The sequence below is a fragment of the Phocoena phocoena genome, chromosome 9 (genome assembly GCF_963924675.1).
Source record: "Phocoena phocoena chromosome 9, mPhoPho1.1, whole genome shotgun sequence".
Lineage (NCBI taxonomy): Eukaryota > Metazoa > Chordata > Mammalia > Artiodactyla > Phocoenidae > Phocoena > Phocoena phocoena.
This window is the reverse complement of record NC_089227.1, coordinates 104,807,424-104,821,408: the sequence shown is the minus strand read 5'-3', so window position 1 is coordinate 104,821,408 and position 13,985 is coordinate 104,807,424. Positions and strand designations below refer to the sequence as shown.

Here is a 13,985-nt window from a genome sequence, read left to right as displayed (position 1 = left end):
CTCGATGCAGTTTACCTACTTGGGATATGAACCAAAGATACTTACTTTTTTCATATATGTACATATATATGAGTATATAAAAATGACTATATATACAACACTGGGTGTTACTGACTGTACTGTTTGGAAACCTGGATGAATATAATTTATGTAACTTATGACAATCTACCAAATAAAACACTGTATTAGAGATGTATCTTATATATATATGTCTTCACTTAAGATACAAATCGCATTTTGTACAGGCACACCTTGGAGATACTGCAGGTTTGGTTCCAGACCACAATAAAGCAAACGTCGAAATAAAGTAATTCACGTGAATTTCTTGGTTTCCCAGTGCGTATGAAAGTTATGTTTACACTCTGTTGTAGCCTATTAAATACATAATGCAATAGCATTCCGTCTTTTAAAAAAACAATGTACATACCTTAATTTAAAAATGCTTTATTGCTAAAAAATGCTAACCATCACCTGACAACAAACAACCGCCAAAAACCTTCAACGTGTAAAAAATGGAACATCTGAGAAATGCAATAAAATGAGGCATGCTATACAAACAAAATTTAAATCTCACGGATTCTCTAGAAGGTTAAGTATTAACAAACTGTCTTCTAAAAACACAAGTTTTATCTACATCTCATCTACAGGATCCCACTTCTTTTGACCATACAATAAAATTCACACTTTTTGGTGCGCAGTTCTGAGTTTTGACAGATGCAAGAGCTCCAGCACCCACCAAAACTCTGCTTTGTTGCTTTGTAATCAACCCTGTCCTGGTCTAAGCCCTGGCAACCACTCATCTGTTTCCCCCTGTCCTCCTGTTATGGCTTTTTCATCTCTGCTAAGGGAGCCCTGTGCCCTTTCACTCGACCCCCCGCCAACTCCCACCCCACACAGCACGAGTCACTCTCAAGGGTACTGCTCCTGGGACTAGACTCGGCTCGGCATTAACCAAAGAGAAATTCCCTAACCAAAAAAAAAATACATCTAAAACCTAGTACAGCCACACCTCAAGCCATTTCCATTGTGTAATTAAGAGAAAAAGACGTCAGTGGCAGACAAATTGTGCGTATAAGTGACATAAAGCTTTTTATTCCTTGAAAATGCACAGTAAACAACGCTCGGTGAGAAGTGGGAGATAATATGTGACACTGTTCGTAAAATGAATTTAAAAACCAATCATAGTATTTATCATCTATAAAATTTGCGAAAATTGACAAAAAATGTGTGCTGTTCACAAGACAGGGTAAGAAGAAATTTAACCTTATTTTTTCTTTTAGGGGCTGAGGAGAAGGAGGAAAGGGACTGACTGTTGATGGATTTGGGGTTTCTTTGTGGAGTGATGAAGATGCTCTAAAATTAGACAGTGGTGATGGCTGCACAGTTATGTTACCATACTGAGAAGTCACTGAATTGTATATTACTCTAAAAGGGTGAATTTTGGAACTTCCCTGGCATCCCAGTGGTTAGGACTCCGCACTTCCACTGCAGGGGGCACGGGTTCAATTCCCGGTTGGGGAACTGAGATGCCACATGCCGTGCAGCCAAAAAAAAAAAAACAATATTTTTTAAAATAAATAGATAAAAATATATTTAAAAAATAAAAATAAAAGGGTGAATTTTATGGTGAAGTGTATCTCAATAAAGTTATTTTTTAAAAATTCTTTACAAAAAGAACAAGTAGAACAGTGCCTGACACACAGTAGGTGCGCTTCCTGAGAACTATAGCAGCTTAACCCTTTAACCCAATCATTTCACTCCTAGGAACTATGTCCTAGTAATGATCGAACTAATATACAGGATGACCTATTTTACATTAAAAAACCAAACACAAAACCATGTGTCTCCACATAACCTTGTACAGACGTAAGGAAAAGGTATGGAAGAGCTCGTGTCCAATCACGAGGACGGCTCTCTCTGGGGAAGGGCACGATGGCAGTGTAGGTGAGGGGCCCTTATCTCTACAGCTGAAGGCTTTACAATAAGAACGTCTTGATGTATTACTTATATAACTAGAAATAAGGACGGACACAAGCTTTTGACTTCCGACGTCACATGAAGCTGGGCTCGGACGCACAGGACCCGGGAGCTTACTGGAGCACTTGTCTGCGCGTCTGTCTCTCCACTCTCATCTTCAGAGTCGCTGGCTGAATCCTGACAGCTTGTGTTGGCAGGTGAAACCGGCAACCGAGAAAGGAGGGTCTGGAGGACGCTCAAATACACTAGCAGTCCCTCCTCAGACAGGGTCCCTTTGTAAAACAATCAGTTACAACCGTTAATTAAAAGGGATCAAAAAGAAACTGGAAAACTCAGGTTCACATTTTTCCTGTACTGAGGGAGGCGTTTCCGACCAGGACTTATACAGATGTGCGCATTAAAATATACTCGAGGAAGACACCAAAATCTACAATAGGCACGTGAGCGGTTTAGCATGAATGGGGAAAACATCCCCGCACTCCCAGGAGTTCTCCCGTTCAACTCAAAAACTCTTCTTAATCTGTGTGGCCTTATAATATGTATTTAAAGCAGACTTTTTCATCGCGCCTGGAAACCTTCCCCAGGGACACTGCCCAGGCCACAGTCCTTCAGCAAAGACACCCTTCCAGAAATCCCTACCCCAGAGGCCACCTCGACAACGGGACACCCACCACCACACCCCCTGCTCTTACGCGCTAATACCACCTCCATGTGAGTTCGCGTAAGACACATCTTGCATTTCATACCCAAATAATTTTCACCAACAGTTAAAACAAAGTAGAAGAGCCACGGCGCTCCACCGCTGGTCTTGGAGCGTGGACCCTCTATGGACAACAGTGCATTCAAGAAGGGCTCATAGGGGAAGACGGTCTGCACGTCGGCCAAAGCAGGAATGACAAAGTGGAAGACCTGCTCCGTGAAGGGGGCTGCCAGGACCTCCTTCGTGAAGGCTGTGAAAACTTGTTGCCTTAAAAAGAAAAATGGAAGCTTTTAATAAAACCAAAACACACTGTTCACAAAATCATTGATTCAAATCACTGGTCACAAAATACCTTCCTAATAATGTTAAGCTTTCAGTAACAACTAGATTCCCCTGAACTTCATGTTGTGTCCTTCCTATAAAAAACACTCGGCCGTGTTTTTGCTAACTTTTGATAGCTACTAGAGAGCAAGAAAATAACCAGGTCATCAGAATTATAAATTCATGTTAGGGCGCAGGACAGACAGAAAAAGTACATTTTTCTTTAGACTGAGTCACGCTAATAAAGCAGAAATTTGACTTTCGAGTCTATATTTAACAGGGCATCCAATGCCAAAGTTATTGTTGGATACATACGATCTTGTGAAATTACAAAATCAATAAATTGATTCCATTCTCACCTTGCACCTTCTGGACAGGAGTTGTAAGTAAAGTGCAATGGTTTTAAAACATTCTCTAGCAAAATTTTTGCTATAGGAACTCGAGATAAATCAGAATATTCAATACTTGATGGAAGCTTGCTGTTAATTAACAAATAGAGAGATCTATAATACCCTAAAAGAAAAGAAAAACATATTTATAATTTGTATCAATTCATACCTTTTCTTATAAGGAGGGGGAAAAAAAACTTGTCAATTTTTAAATGCTTTTTATAAATCTCCACAGGTACAACTTCAAGCTAATTTTTCTTCACGTTTTCATTAAGAAAACCTTCAGGCACCCACGTAGCTTGAAGTGATGCATAAAGTCCACGCACCCGCTACCCAGCACCAACAATTATCAACTACAGCCAGTCGTCTACGCCTCCACTCACTTGGAAGCAAATCCAAGAAAAAATTATCTCAGTATATCATCAAAGGACTTTATTTTTCTTAAAACTACCATCATCACAGCTAAAATAAATTAGTAATAATTCTTCAATACCACAAATACCTATCAGTGTTCAAGTCTCCAACTGACTCATGTTATAAATTTTATTTAACTACTTTGCCTGCATCAGGATCCAAGTAAATCCCATACACTGTGATTTCTAAAATGTCTCTTAAGCATCCTTCAAGTAATTAAGTCGTTCTGTGGTTTTTTAAACAATATCACGTTGAACCCAGGACTTTAACCCCGGGGTAGACTCGCACCCGTCGCAGCTGTTCTCCTTGCTGATACTCGTGATCATCATCGTACTGCTGACGGGCTGCGGTCAGGTGAGCATCTCTGCTTCCTGATGGGACAAGACGGCCCAGTCTCACCTTCCCATCTCCCAATCAGGACCAGGGACTCTTAAATCCCTTTTAAAGGAAAGGATGCCTCTGGAGACCACAATGTGGGCACCGAGGGATTCACATGTTTTAAAGAAGACCTCTATGAAGCAGAAACACCTGGCATGGCCCTTCTAAGCTGCTGACGGGCTTTCTAGGGGTACGGTGAACATAACTCTGCCGCCACTAACAACTCAGGTCACGCGGTCCTATAGAAGCGTGTGCCCCCTTCTTGCACGGCACTAAGAGCATCTTCGGGCGTAGTCTGCAGGCATCCCGTTACTGTAAGCTCACGCTAACACGCTCTCCACCTGCTTGGTTTGCTCCCTCCAGTTCTGCACCCGACGTTCGGTCGCTGAACGGCGAGTCTCCGCACGGATCCCCAGACCTGCTCTGCCACCACCCCAGCTCTAACCTCACACACACTGATCACCAGCGACGCGCAACAAGAAAGCCTGAAAGCTCTTCTGCTATAAAACTGAAAAGACGTAAATACATCAAGAAAAAATTTTAAAGTAGCGTATTATTAACATATTAACACAAATATGTGTACATTGACAGCGTGAACAGAGCATTAAGTAGTTCAGCTGCAACTGTTAAAACGCTTCACGTTAAGTCAACATACAGTGCACAGTACCTGAACTAGTAAATGAACACGACGCTGAAACATTACAGACTAGTAATGTCAGGAAGTAATTTATCAGAAAAGATGAAACATGGCTATACCACAGACACCGAAGCAGCACCTTCTGTGTAAGATTTTGAAGCATCTCCTAGTTCAAGACACATTTTAAAATAACGCATATTTCTTAGTTATCATCTTTACACTTTTGAAAGCAAGAAGGCTAAAAATTCTCACTGAATGCTTAGTCTTTTTTTTTTTTAAAGAAGATGTTGGGGGTAGGACTTTAGTAATTTATTTTATTTATTTTTTCTGTGTTGGGTCTTCATTTCTGTGCGAGGGCTTTCTCAAGTTGTGGCAAGCAGGGGCCACTCTTCATCGCGGTGCGTGGGTCTCTCACTATCGTGGCCTCTCTTGTTGCGGAGCACAGGCTCCAGACGCGCAGGCTCAGTAGTTGTGGCTCACGGGCCCAGCTGCTCCACAGCATGTGGGATCTTCCCAGACCAAGGCTCGAACCCGTGTCCCCTGCATCGGCAGGCGGACTCTCAACCACTGTGCCACCAGGGAAGCCCATTAATTTGCTTTTTAGATCAAATTCCACAAATTTCAATTTACTTTTAATTAACTCAGTGGTTTCCCTAATTTTTCAATGAACTAAGTAGGGTTTCTTTATTTTTTAAACCTAAACCAAACAGTAAGGTTGGATGTATAAGAATTTAATTTCTACATTTTTAATCCTGAGAATTAAATTAGCTAGATTTAACCAGTCAACAGATTAGTCCATTTCAAAAAAAAAAAACAAAAGCTAAATTATTTATGTTTTTATCAGTCACTGTTGCTTTCTAGAACACCCTATAGCTCCTTTTACGACTCATAACGCACCCATTCTAACGTTAATGCTCCGGAAGTCCAGGAGCCCTGCAGCATCTGATTTTTCCACCTGTGAGAACACCGGGAGTCAGATTTTTGTTGTTGTCCTTGCTGGCCACGCCACGCGGCTTGTGGGACCTCAGTTCCCCAACCAGGGACTGAATCAGGGCCCACGGCAGTGAAAGCACAGAGTCCTAACCACCAGACCACCAGGGAATTCCCTGGGAATCAAATTTTTTACTTTACGTTACTTAATTATCATAGAAGTTTTAAAAATCATATGCACTTCATGGTCTTTCTGCCGGCAACACTAACACGTTCTCAGAGGAATTTCAGATCTAGGTTATTACACCTGACAGAATGCAGTCACTTTAAGACGTGTGTCACCAAGTTAATAAGAAAATTCAAATAAAGCAAGCACCTTCCTCTCCTCTACTGAACTACTGTGATTCCTGGGACAGGCTCTTCCCGGGTCGGTGTGGCACTGTGTTTGCGGCGTGACTGTGCCCACCACCCGGGCCGCGGCACTCAGCCAGGGCAGCCAGGCCTGCACTGCGGGCCCAGAGCACCTGGAACAACTTCCGACAGCAGACACTAACTTACTTCATTTTCAAGCAACAGGAAAAGTGCGGTAAAGATATCAGACACAATTTCCAAATTTTGAGTGTGGGTAGAGACGAGGACAGATGTTAGAATCTGTGATTCACACAACGCTTCCCACCCCCAAAGGTGCCCTGGCTGGGGCCGACCGCTCACGACCACGCCGCCCCCAGTTCTTATACCGCTCACTTACCATTCTGAACCATGTAGTGCAAAATCTGTTCAATCACGGACACCACGTAGCTGGCATCCTGTAAAGCAGGCAGGTAGGTGTTCTCGGAGGAAAACACCTCAAGCATTCTCATTGGAAGAGCAACATTCAAACTGCCATCATCACAGTTCTGCAGTAACCTGTAAAAACGAAAACAAGTATTCACATACTTACTAGATGGCAAGTGTCACCGCAAGTTTCGTCAAATTCTTCTCTTCGCTACGGTAAGTGTTCGAGCCGTTCTGTTCTAGCACTACAATATCCCTGAAAACAGACGCGACTCCAAGACAGACAGGAAATAACCAAGCATCGTGCCACTGACACTTTTTTTGAGTCCTTATTATGTGCCAAATAGAATGATGGCGCCTGGTTTAGAGAGGAAAAATGCACCATCAGAGAGGGAGAAACAGACAAGGAAAATCAAAGAGCACCAATGCCGTGTGGGAAGGGTATGATCCACTGACCTAAGCTACATCTAATACAACTCAGATAAGCATCTTTTCACAAGTGTCTGCAAGACTTTCCATGCCCACAACGTCCCCCAAGAAGAACACTTAGTATATTTCTATCCTATGATCCTAAGTCATCTAGCATTTTGACTAAAGACTCCCTTCTTACTATGAGAATTACAGGCAGAAAGGAAGGCTTAGCTGTCACAAAACTAAGTCTTACTTAAAAACAGAGAATGTCTTTTCTTTTTACATCTTTATTGGAGTATAATTGCTTTACAATGATGTGTTAGTTTCTGCTGTACAACAAAGAGCTATATGTAAACATATAACCCCCCTCCCTCTTTTCTTAGAATCAGCTTTATAGAGACACAATTCACACATGATAATCTGCACTCATTTCAAGTATGCAACGCAATGAGCTCTGACGTTATCCCACAATGAGGACACAACACATCCACCCACCGCTTCCTCTCGGCCTTCTCTAGTAACTTCCTCCCTCCAACTCCCCCACCCCCAACCCATTTCTTCTGTCACATAGACTAGTCTGCATTTTCTACTATTCTATACATGAGGAACCGTACGGTATGTACACATTAATGTCTAGATCCCTCACTCAGCGTCTTTCTGAGATTCGGCCAACATGTTAAAAACACGGTCCTTTTACTGCTCGTAGCATTCCACAGCATGGGAAGACCAGGTTTTGGTTATGTATTCATATGCTGATGGACACGAGTCGTTTCCAGACTTTTCTCGTTATAAATAAAGCTATATGAACGTTCAAGGATAGTGTGTGTGGACCTGTCTCATTTCTCTTGGGTAAATTCCTAGGTGAGGAACCACTGGGTCACATGGTAGCCGGACAGTATTTAACCTGACAAGAAACCGTCCAGTGTGAAGGGCAGTATGTGAGAGTCCCAGCTGCTCCGTACCGGTAACGCTTGGTACTAACCCTTTTTCAAGTTTTAGCCAAGCTAACGGGTGCATACTGAACTTCACTGGGATCTGAATTTGCATCTGTGATTATTTACGATGTCGAGTACCTTTTCAAGTGCTTATTGTTCATTGTGTGTCTGCTTTTCAACAGTGGGCCCTTTGTTTCTTGAAAACCCAAGAACACTGTCTGTGCCCACCCAGGCCGCACCCGCCTGGCCCTCCTTCCGCCGAGCTCCAGCAACCCCTTCCCCGGCGCCCATCTCCCCTCCCACTGGATGCTGGATAAGCGCACTCTCAGGTTTCCCACCTTAGTCTCCAGACCCCACTGCCTCGCCCACTCCTGGCCCACGTCCCTGCCCCTGTGCAGAGCTCTTCACCATTCACAATTCCTCTTAAGCCCGAGACAACCGGCCCTTCCCCACCGCCGCTCTCATCAAGGTGACCAACGGTGCTACGGCGGGGAAAACCGCCAGACTGTGAAACGGGCAGAAAAGACTGGTGGCCGGCCCAGCTCGCTCACTGTGTTACCCTCCATCCTCGCCTTCCACCAGGCTGATCTACAACTCCGTAGAGACAGAAGCTAACTTGTAGAAAACTGACAGGAATGCAAATGTTTCCCATACAGAACGACACAAATTATTCCTGTTCCTGGCAATGCAAAAGGCTTCTGCCAGAGAATACAAATTTCCCTAAGGCAAAATCCTTATTTGAATCAGTTGTAACATCTCGGTTCCCTCCTTAATTCACCAGTTAAATAAAATTACTGACACGTGTTCACAGGGAATCCTGATTTTGCCTTTCCTGGAGAACAATACTGAGCATTACCAACTCCATGGTCAACTCTCTGGCTCCGTCTACGCTGGTGGCCACTCCTGACCGCCCCCCCATCCCCGTGCTCTCCCTACTTGGATGCCAGGGCCCTGGACTCTCCTCCTCCATCACCAGCTCCCCCTCTTCCCCACAGCATCCTGATGTCAGGGGACCCCAGGGACCAGTCTCTGGTTCTCTTTCTACACAATTCACTTAATCTCACGCGTGTTTATGTTCCTTAGTGTTTAAAACGACTTCATCCTTCTAAATGCTCAAACCAAAAGCTGGTATGCATCCTTGGCTTTATTTTCTGAAACCCCACATCCAGTCTGTGAATCCTGTGCACTCTAGTTTCCAACCAACTTCATGACACTCGCACTGCGATCACCATGGCCCAAGACACCATCATTTCTGGAATGGACCACTGCTGTCTCTTACGGATCCCCGTCTCTGCAGCACACTAGTGAGAACGTTCCAGAAAAACATAAATGGGAGATGCAGGGTGGCAGGGGCTATTCTAGATGAAAAGATTCAAGAGACATCCAAGGTTATGTGTGGTCAATTAGAGTCTATTTTTTAAAAAGAAGAAAGAAAGAAAAACAGCTATTCAATGTAATTTGAAAACAAGAGAAATTTGAAAATGGACGTAGTATTAGAACAACCTGAGTCATCTCTAAGTACAAGGGCTGCTATTACTGGGATTGTCAAACTAGACTGGTTGCCCTAGTGACAGTTAATATTACTCTCAATCATTTTTAAAGGTGTACTAATGAAACTCTTGTTTGCAGGAGTGTCCTTCTTTGGGGAGATGGCCACTTAAGTATTTTGGGAGTGGGAAGTCACTATGTTACTTTGAAATGATTCAGCAAAATGTTAACAGTGGTCAACAATGTTAAAAACAGTCGACTCTGGATGGCAGGCAGATGACCACTTACTGTGCCACTTTTCTACTCTTACGTTTGAAAATTTCCTAATAAAAACATTCTAAGAGTCAGGGAAGAAAGAAAATTCCAGTCATGTCACCCTCGGCTCAGAACTCTCCTTTGGCTTCTCTCCTCTCTCAGCATGAAAGCCCAAGTCCTAAAGAAAGTACCTTCCAGGGCTTCCCTGGTGGTGCAGGGGTTAAGAATCCGCCTGCCAATGCAGGGAACACAGGTTCGAGCCCTGGTCCGGGAAGATCCCACATGCCACGGAGCAACTAAGCCCGTGCGTCACAACTGCTGAGCCTGCGCTCTAGAGCCCGCGAGCCACAACTACTGAAGCCCGCGCGCCTAGAGCCTGTGCTCCACAATGAGAGAAGCCACCGCAGTGAGAAGCCCGCACACCACAACAAAGAGTACCCCCCCACCCCCGCTCGCCGCAACTAGAGAAAGCCCGCGTGCACAGCAACGAAGATCCAATGCAGCCAAAAATAAATAAATTTAAAAAAGCAAGTCCCTTCCAGATCCTGGGATGTGCCCGGAGGGCCCTCCCTCTGCCTCCCCACCAGAGCCTGGGGAGACTGGTCCCTGCACAGCTGCCCATCCTCCCCGCTCAGGGCCACCCTTCCCGCCAGACTCTCTAAAGTCAAACTACACCCCCAAATTTCAATCCCCCTTTCCTCCTTTTATCCTCCTCATTATTTACCGTTTATTTCTGTCACATAAAGACGTTCATATGTTACTTATTCTTGCTTATTCTCAGTCTCCCAGAAGACAGTCTCCAGGAGAGCAGGTCCCTTCTCTGCCTGTCACAGTCACATGCAGTGCTGAGAACTGGGCCAAGCACTTAGGAGGAACCCCATAAACTTTTTTAATCAACGAAGTTATTAACTGATTAGCCAATCCCAATTTTGTTCCTAATGGATGCTCACATTAAAAAAATGTAAGTAATGTCAGTATTCATTACTTTTAAAAAAAGTGATCTTTATTTTCAAAATAAATTTACTGAAGTTGATAAGCAGCTGTTTACAAACAATGTTAGCACTAAATAAAAACGACAGAAAGTGTGTACTCTGAGAGCTGCACTCGATGCCAACAATGACCCCTGCACCGTTAGAGCCCTGAGCCCTCAACGGTGCTTCCAGTGCCCAAGGAAAGGCAAAAAGGTGGCTCTGAAGGATGGAGGTGACCAGGAGACCATTTGCTTTTAAGCAGAGGTGTACCCATCGGTCCAACCACTCAGCAGAGCACTGAAATGCTGGGCCTGGAAGGACCAGTCTCATCCAATATTCCTCACTTCAGAATGAAGCTGCAAACGAGATCCAGTGACTTGCGTCATGCCCTAAGCTAGCAGGACACAGAGGCAGCACTAGAACCCAGTCTCCTGACCTCTACTTCATTACTGTGCTGGCCCGAGTTCCGCTCATCCTCAACTCAGGTGCCATCGACGTCCGTGTTATCTGTTCATTCACGTATTTTATACACAACGAGGTACATCATCTCTTTCACATAAAACTACTTTTCTAGCTCTGAAAAAGTTATCTTAAATTCCCATGGAAACCAAAAGAGTGGAAGAAAGCACACGTCCCCTCCTCTGGTAACTTGCCAAAGCACCTAAAGTTCAATGCCCTGCACACAGCAGGTAAGCTCATTCACTGGTTTATTAACATCACACACTTGAAATAAAGTTTCTAACAGATTTCTATTTTAATTGTACTTTGTTAAAACTTCATTCCTCCTCTAAAGGAACCAGCTTCCTTAGAGAAAACAGCCCCAACCTGGGGCTTTCAGGGGAGGTGTTAAATAGAGCCCAACACAGTGTGGTCCCAGAAAGCAAAGATGCTTCAAAACACTAATGGGGCTCTGATAAGGGCTCCCTCTACCCAGCATTTAAAAATGCGTGAGGCCTGACTGAGACTAAAGAGAAAAGGAGGCAGGGTCTTCTTCAGAAATAAAGCCAAATAACAAACACTGAAGAAACAACAGAATTAGAAAAATCAGCGTTTTATAAACCATGGATATAACAACTGATTCAGGCGTAGATCATCAAATGCAAAAACGAACCACTGGGTGAAAGGTGGTACTCTAATGACACGGAAGGAAATGTACCTGCACAATACAGAGAGGAGTTTTCACTTTCACTCAGCCTCACTGAGCATGGGCTATGTCTCACGTGAGGCACTAGGACTCTCACAACTACCTGCTACGAAGCACTCTTGCTGAACACGCTTAAACTGAATCAAGTACAGCCCGATGGCAGTGGTTCTCATGGGGGTAACACTCGGCAGTGTCTGGAGACCTGTGTGATCAAGTGGGTGCCACCTGCATCAAGCGGGGGCAGGGCAAGGATCCTGCTAAACACCCCACAACACACAGGACCACATGCACAACACAGAATGGTTCGGCCCCAAACATGAAGAGGGTGTGGTTGAAAAACTCTCCTCTAGAACTGACAGCCAATTTAAAGGAAAGAGAGGAGACAAAGGAGTAAGTGAAACAAACGGAGCCTAGGATCATCAGAACAGAGCAGACATTTTTGAGGTAACCGGGGAATCTGAATACGGAGTGTGTGTACCACATGATATTAAGAGAATTACTAGTCATTTTCTCAGATGTGAACACAGCAGTACGGTTATCAGAGAGTGTGCTTTCTGAGGAGAAGCACAGTGAGTCGGGTGAAGCGTCACGACGTCTGCCACTTACTTTTACATGCTTTAGAAAACAACACACTGTACGTGTGGAGAGAGAGAGAGCAAATGTGGCAAAATGGTAACTTTCGACTCTAGGCGGAGGATATATGGTATTCTTTCAACTTTACTGGTGTTAGAAATTTTCCAAAACAAAAAGCTGGGGAAAACACGGAGAAATTACATTTGGATTTATCATCTATTAAAATCACTTGCTGAATGAATACCTTCGAAAGGACATTAAGTGTCCACAAACTACAACCCGTGCGCGGAACCAGCCACAGGCCGTGTGGCTCTCAGGTGAAGGGCGCTCCTGACACCTTTTAAAGCTTGTAAGAAGAAACACAGTATGCGTAAGAGAGGCCACACTTCATGCCATCTGGGTGTTTACAGAAAACGTTGCTGACTCCCGCTCCAGCGAATCAATGCGTACAATGTGTTTTTCAAAGTAAAAGTTTTTCCAAGAAGTAAAAGGGGTTTGAAAAAACTAAGATTTCTTGGGATTGGTGATCTTCCAGACTCTCTCTCTTCATAAAGGCTCTTCTCTACCTGTAGTCCAGCTCAGGATTCTGGAAATCAGTTAACAAGGCCTAGCTCTGATAGCAACCCTAAATAAACCTTACTACATGCAACTGCCAGAAAATTAGCTGAAATTATATTAAAGGCTCACAATCATTTGAAAGTTCGCTACTGTGCAGATACCAGCAATTTTGAGAAAAACAGTGAAGATGTTAATTTGTTTTCTCATTCAGGTACTACTGCTCACATCACCTAAATGTGCTTTGTAAACTGAATCCAGCAAAGTCATGGAAGTGACTTATTTCAAGTCCATGCATAAATCACAAGAGCCTGATGAAAGGCCTGCTCTAAAGAGCCTGTCCCCGAGGGTAGCGACCCTAGGAGAATGGGAGCCTGCCTCCTCACAGCAGGAGTCCTTTCAGGTGGCCCATCCACTCGCTAGCAACCAGGACCCCTGATATCCCACAAGATAATTCCAGAGCCTACCTGAAAGAAAACATCATCTGGAAGGTATTTATATCTACATTTTAATTTCTACAGGGAGAAGAGTCACAGGAGTAAAAACTGTAATACATAGAACATTCCAGTCTCAAAAAGAAAAAAAAGGGAAAACCACTGTCACAGACACTGAAAACCAAAGGGTATATTCCTCAGGACAAAGTGACCACCACGTTGCACAAGTTGCTGACAACGATGGGTTTACCTGCAACAGAGGCTCATCAACCTCTTTATTTGAAATAAGCACGTAAGTCTCTCAGATCCATCCAACTGCTGGACAAACAAAGAGCTATATTTAATTAGGTTCTGATACATCCATATCTGAAAGAAACAGCAAAACATACAATTATAACTCTCAGTCCATAAAAAGCTAATTATTTACTAATTACAAACATACCAAAATTTCCTTAATTGGTAAACACTTAATCAAAATAATCGAAACATGCTAAGAAGAAGTAAATCTTCTAAGTCGGGTTTTAGGTAGTAGCACACACGTCCTGAACCTTCCACCTTAAGAAAGCACATTGGCACAGAGTTAAATTACTACATTTATCACTAAAAGTACTTAAAACTCATGTAAGTGTGAAGCAGAAAGTTCATTTGCAAAGCTCAGCAAACCACAATAAAAACATTTGAGAATCACCATCTCAATCA

General features: G+C 43.6%; 1 protein-coding gene across 1 annotated transcript in view; it reads right to left on the bottom strand.

The window, feature by feature from the left end:
* Nucleotides 1-13,985, bottom strand: part of UBE3C (ubiquitin protein ligase E3C) — a 119,042-nt gene that overhangs the window by 73,243 nt on the left and 31,814 nt on the right. The window contains exons 5-9 of the mRNA XM_065883992.1: nucleotides 13,537-13,652; nucleotides 6,495-6,652; nucleotides 3,358-3,511; nucleotides 2,724-2,944; nucleotides 2,095-2,249 (exon numbers count right to left, since the gene is read on the bottom strand). Coding sequence (XP_065740064.1) covers nucleotides 2,095-2,249; nucleotides 2,724-2,944; nucleotides 3,358-3,511; nucleotides 6,495-6,652; nucleotides 13,537-13,652 — 804 coding nt within the window. The remainder of the gene's footprint in view (nucleotides 1-2,094; nucleotides 2,250-2,723; nucleotides 2,945-3,357; nucleotides 3,512-6,494; nucleotides 6,653-13,536; nucleotides 13,653-13,985) is intronic.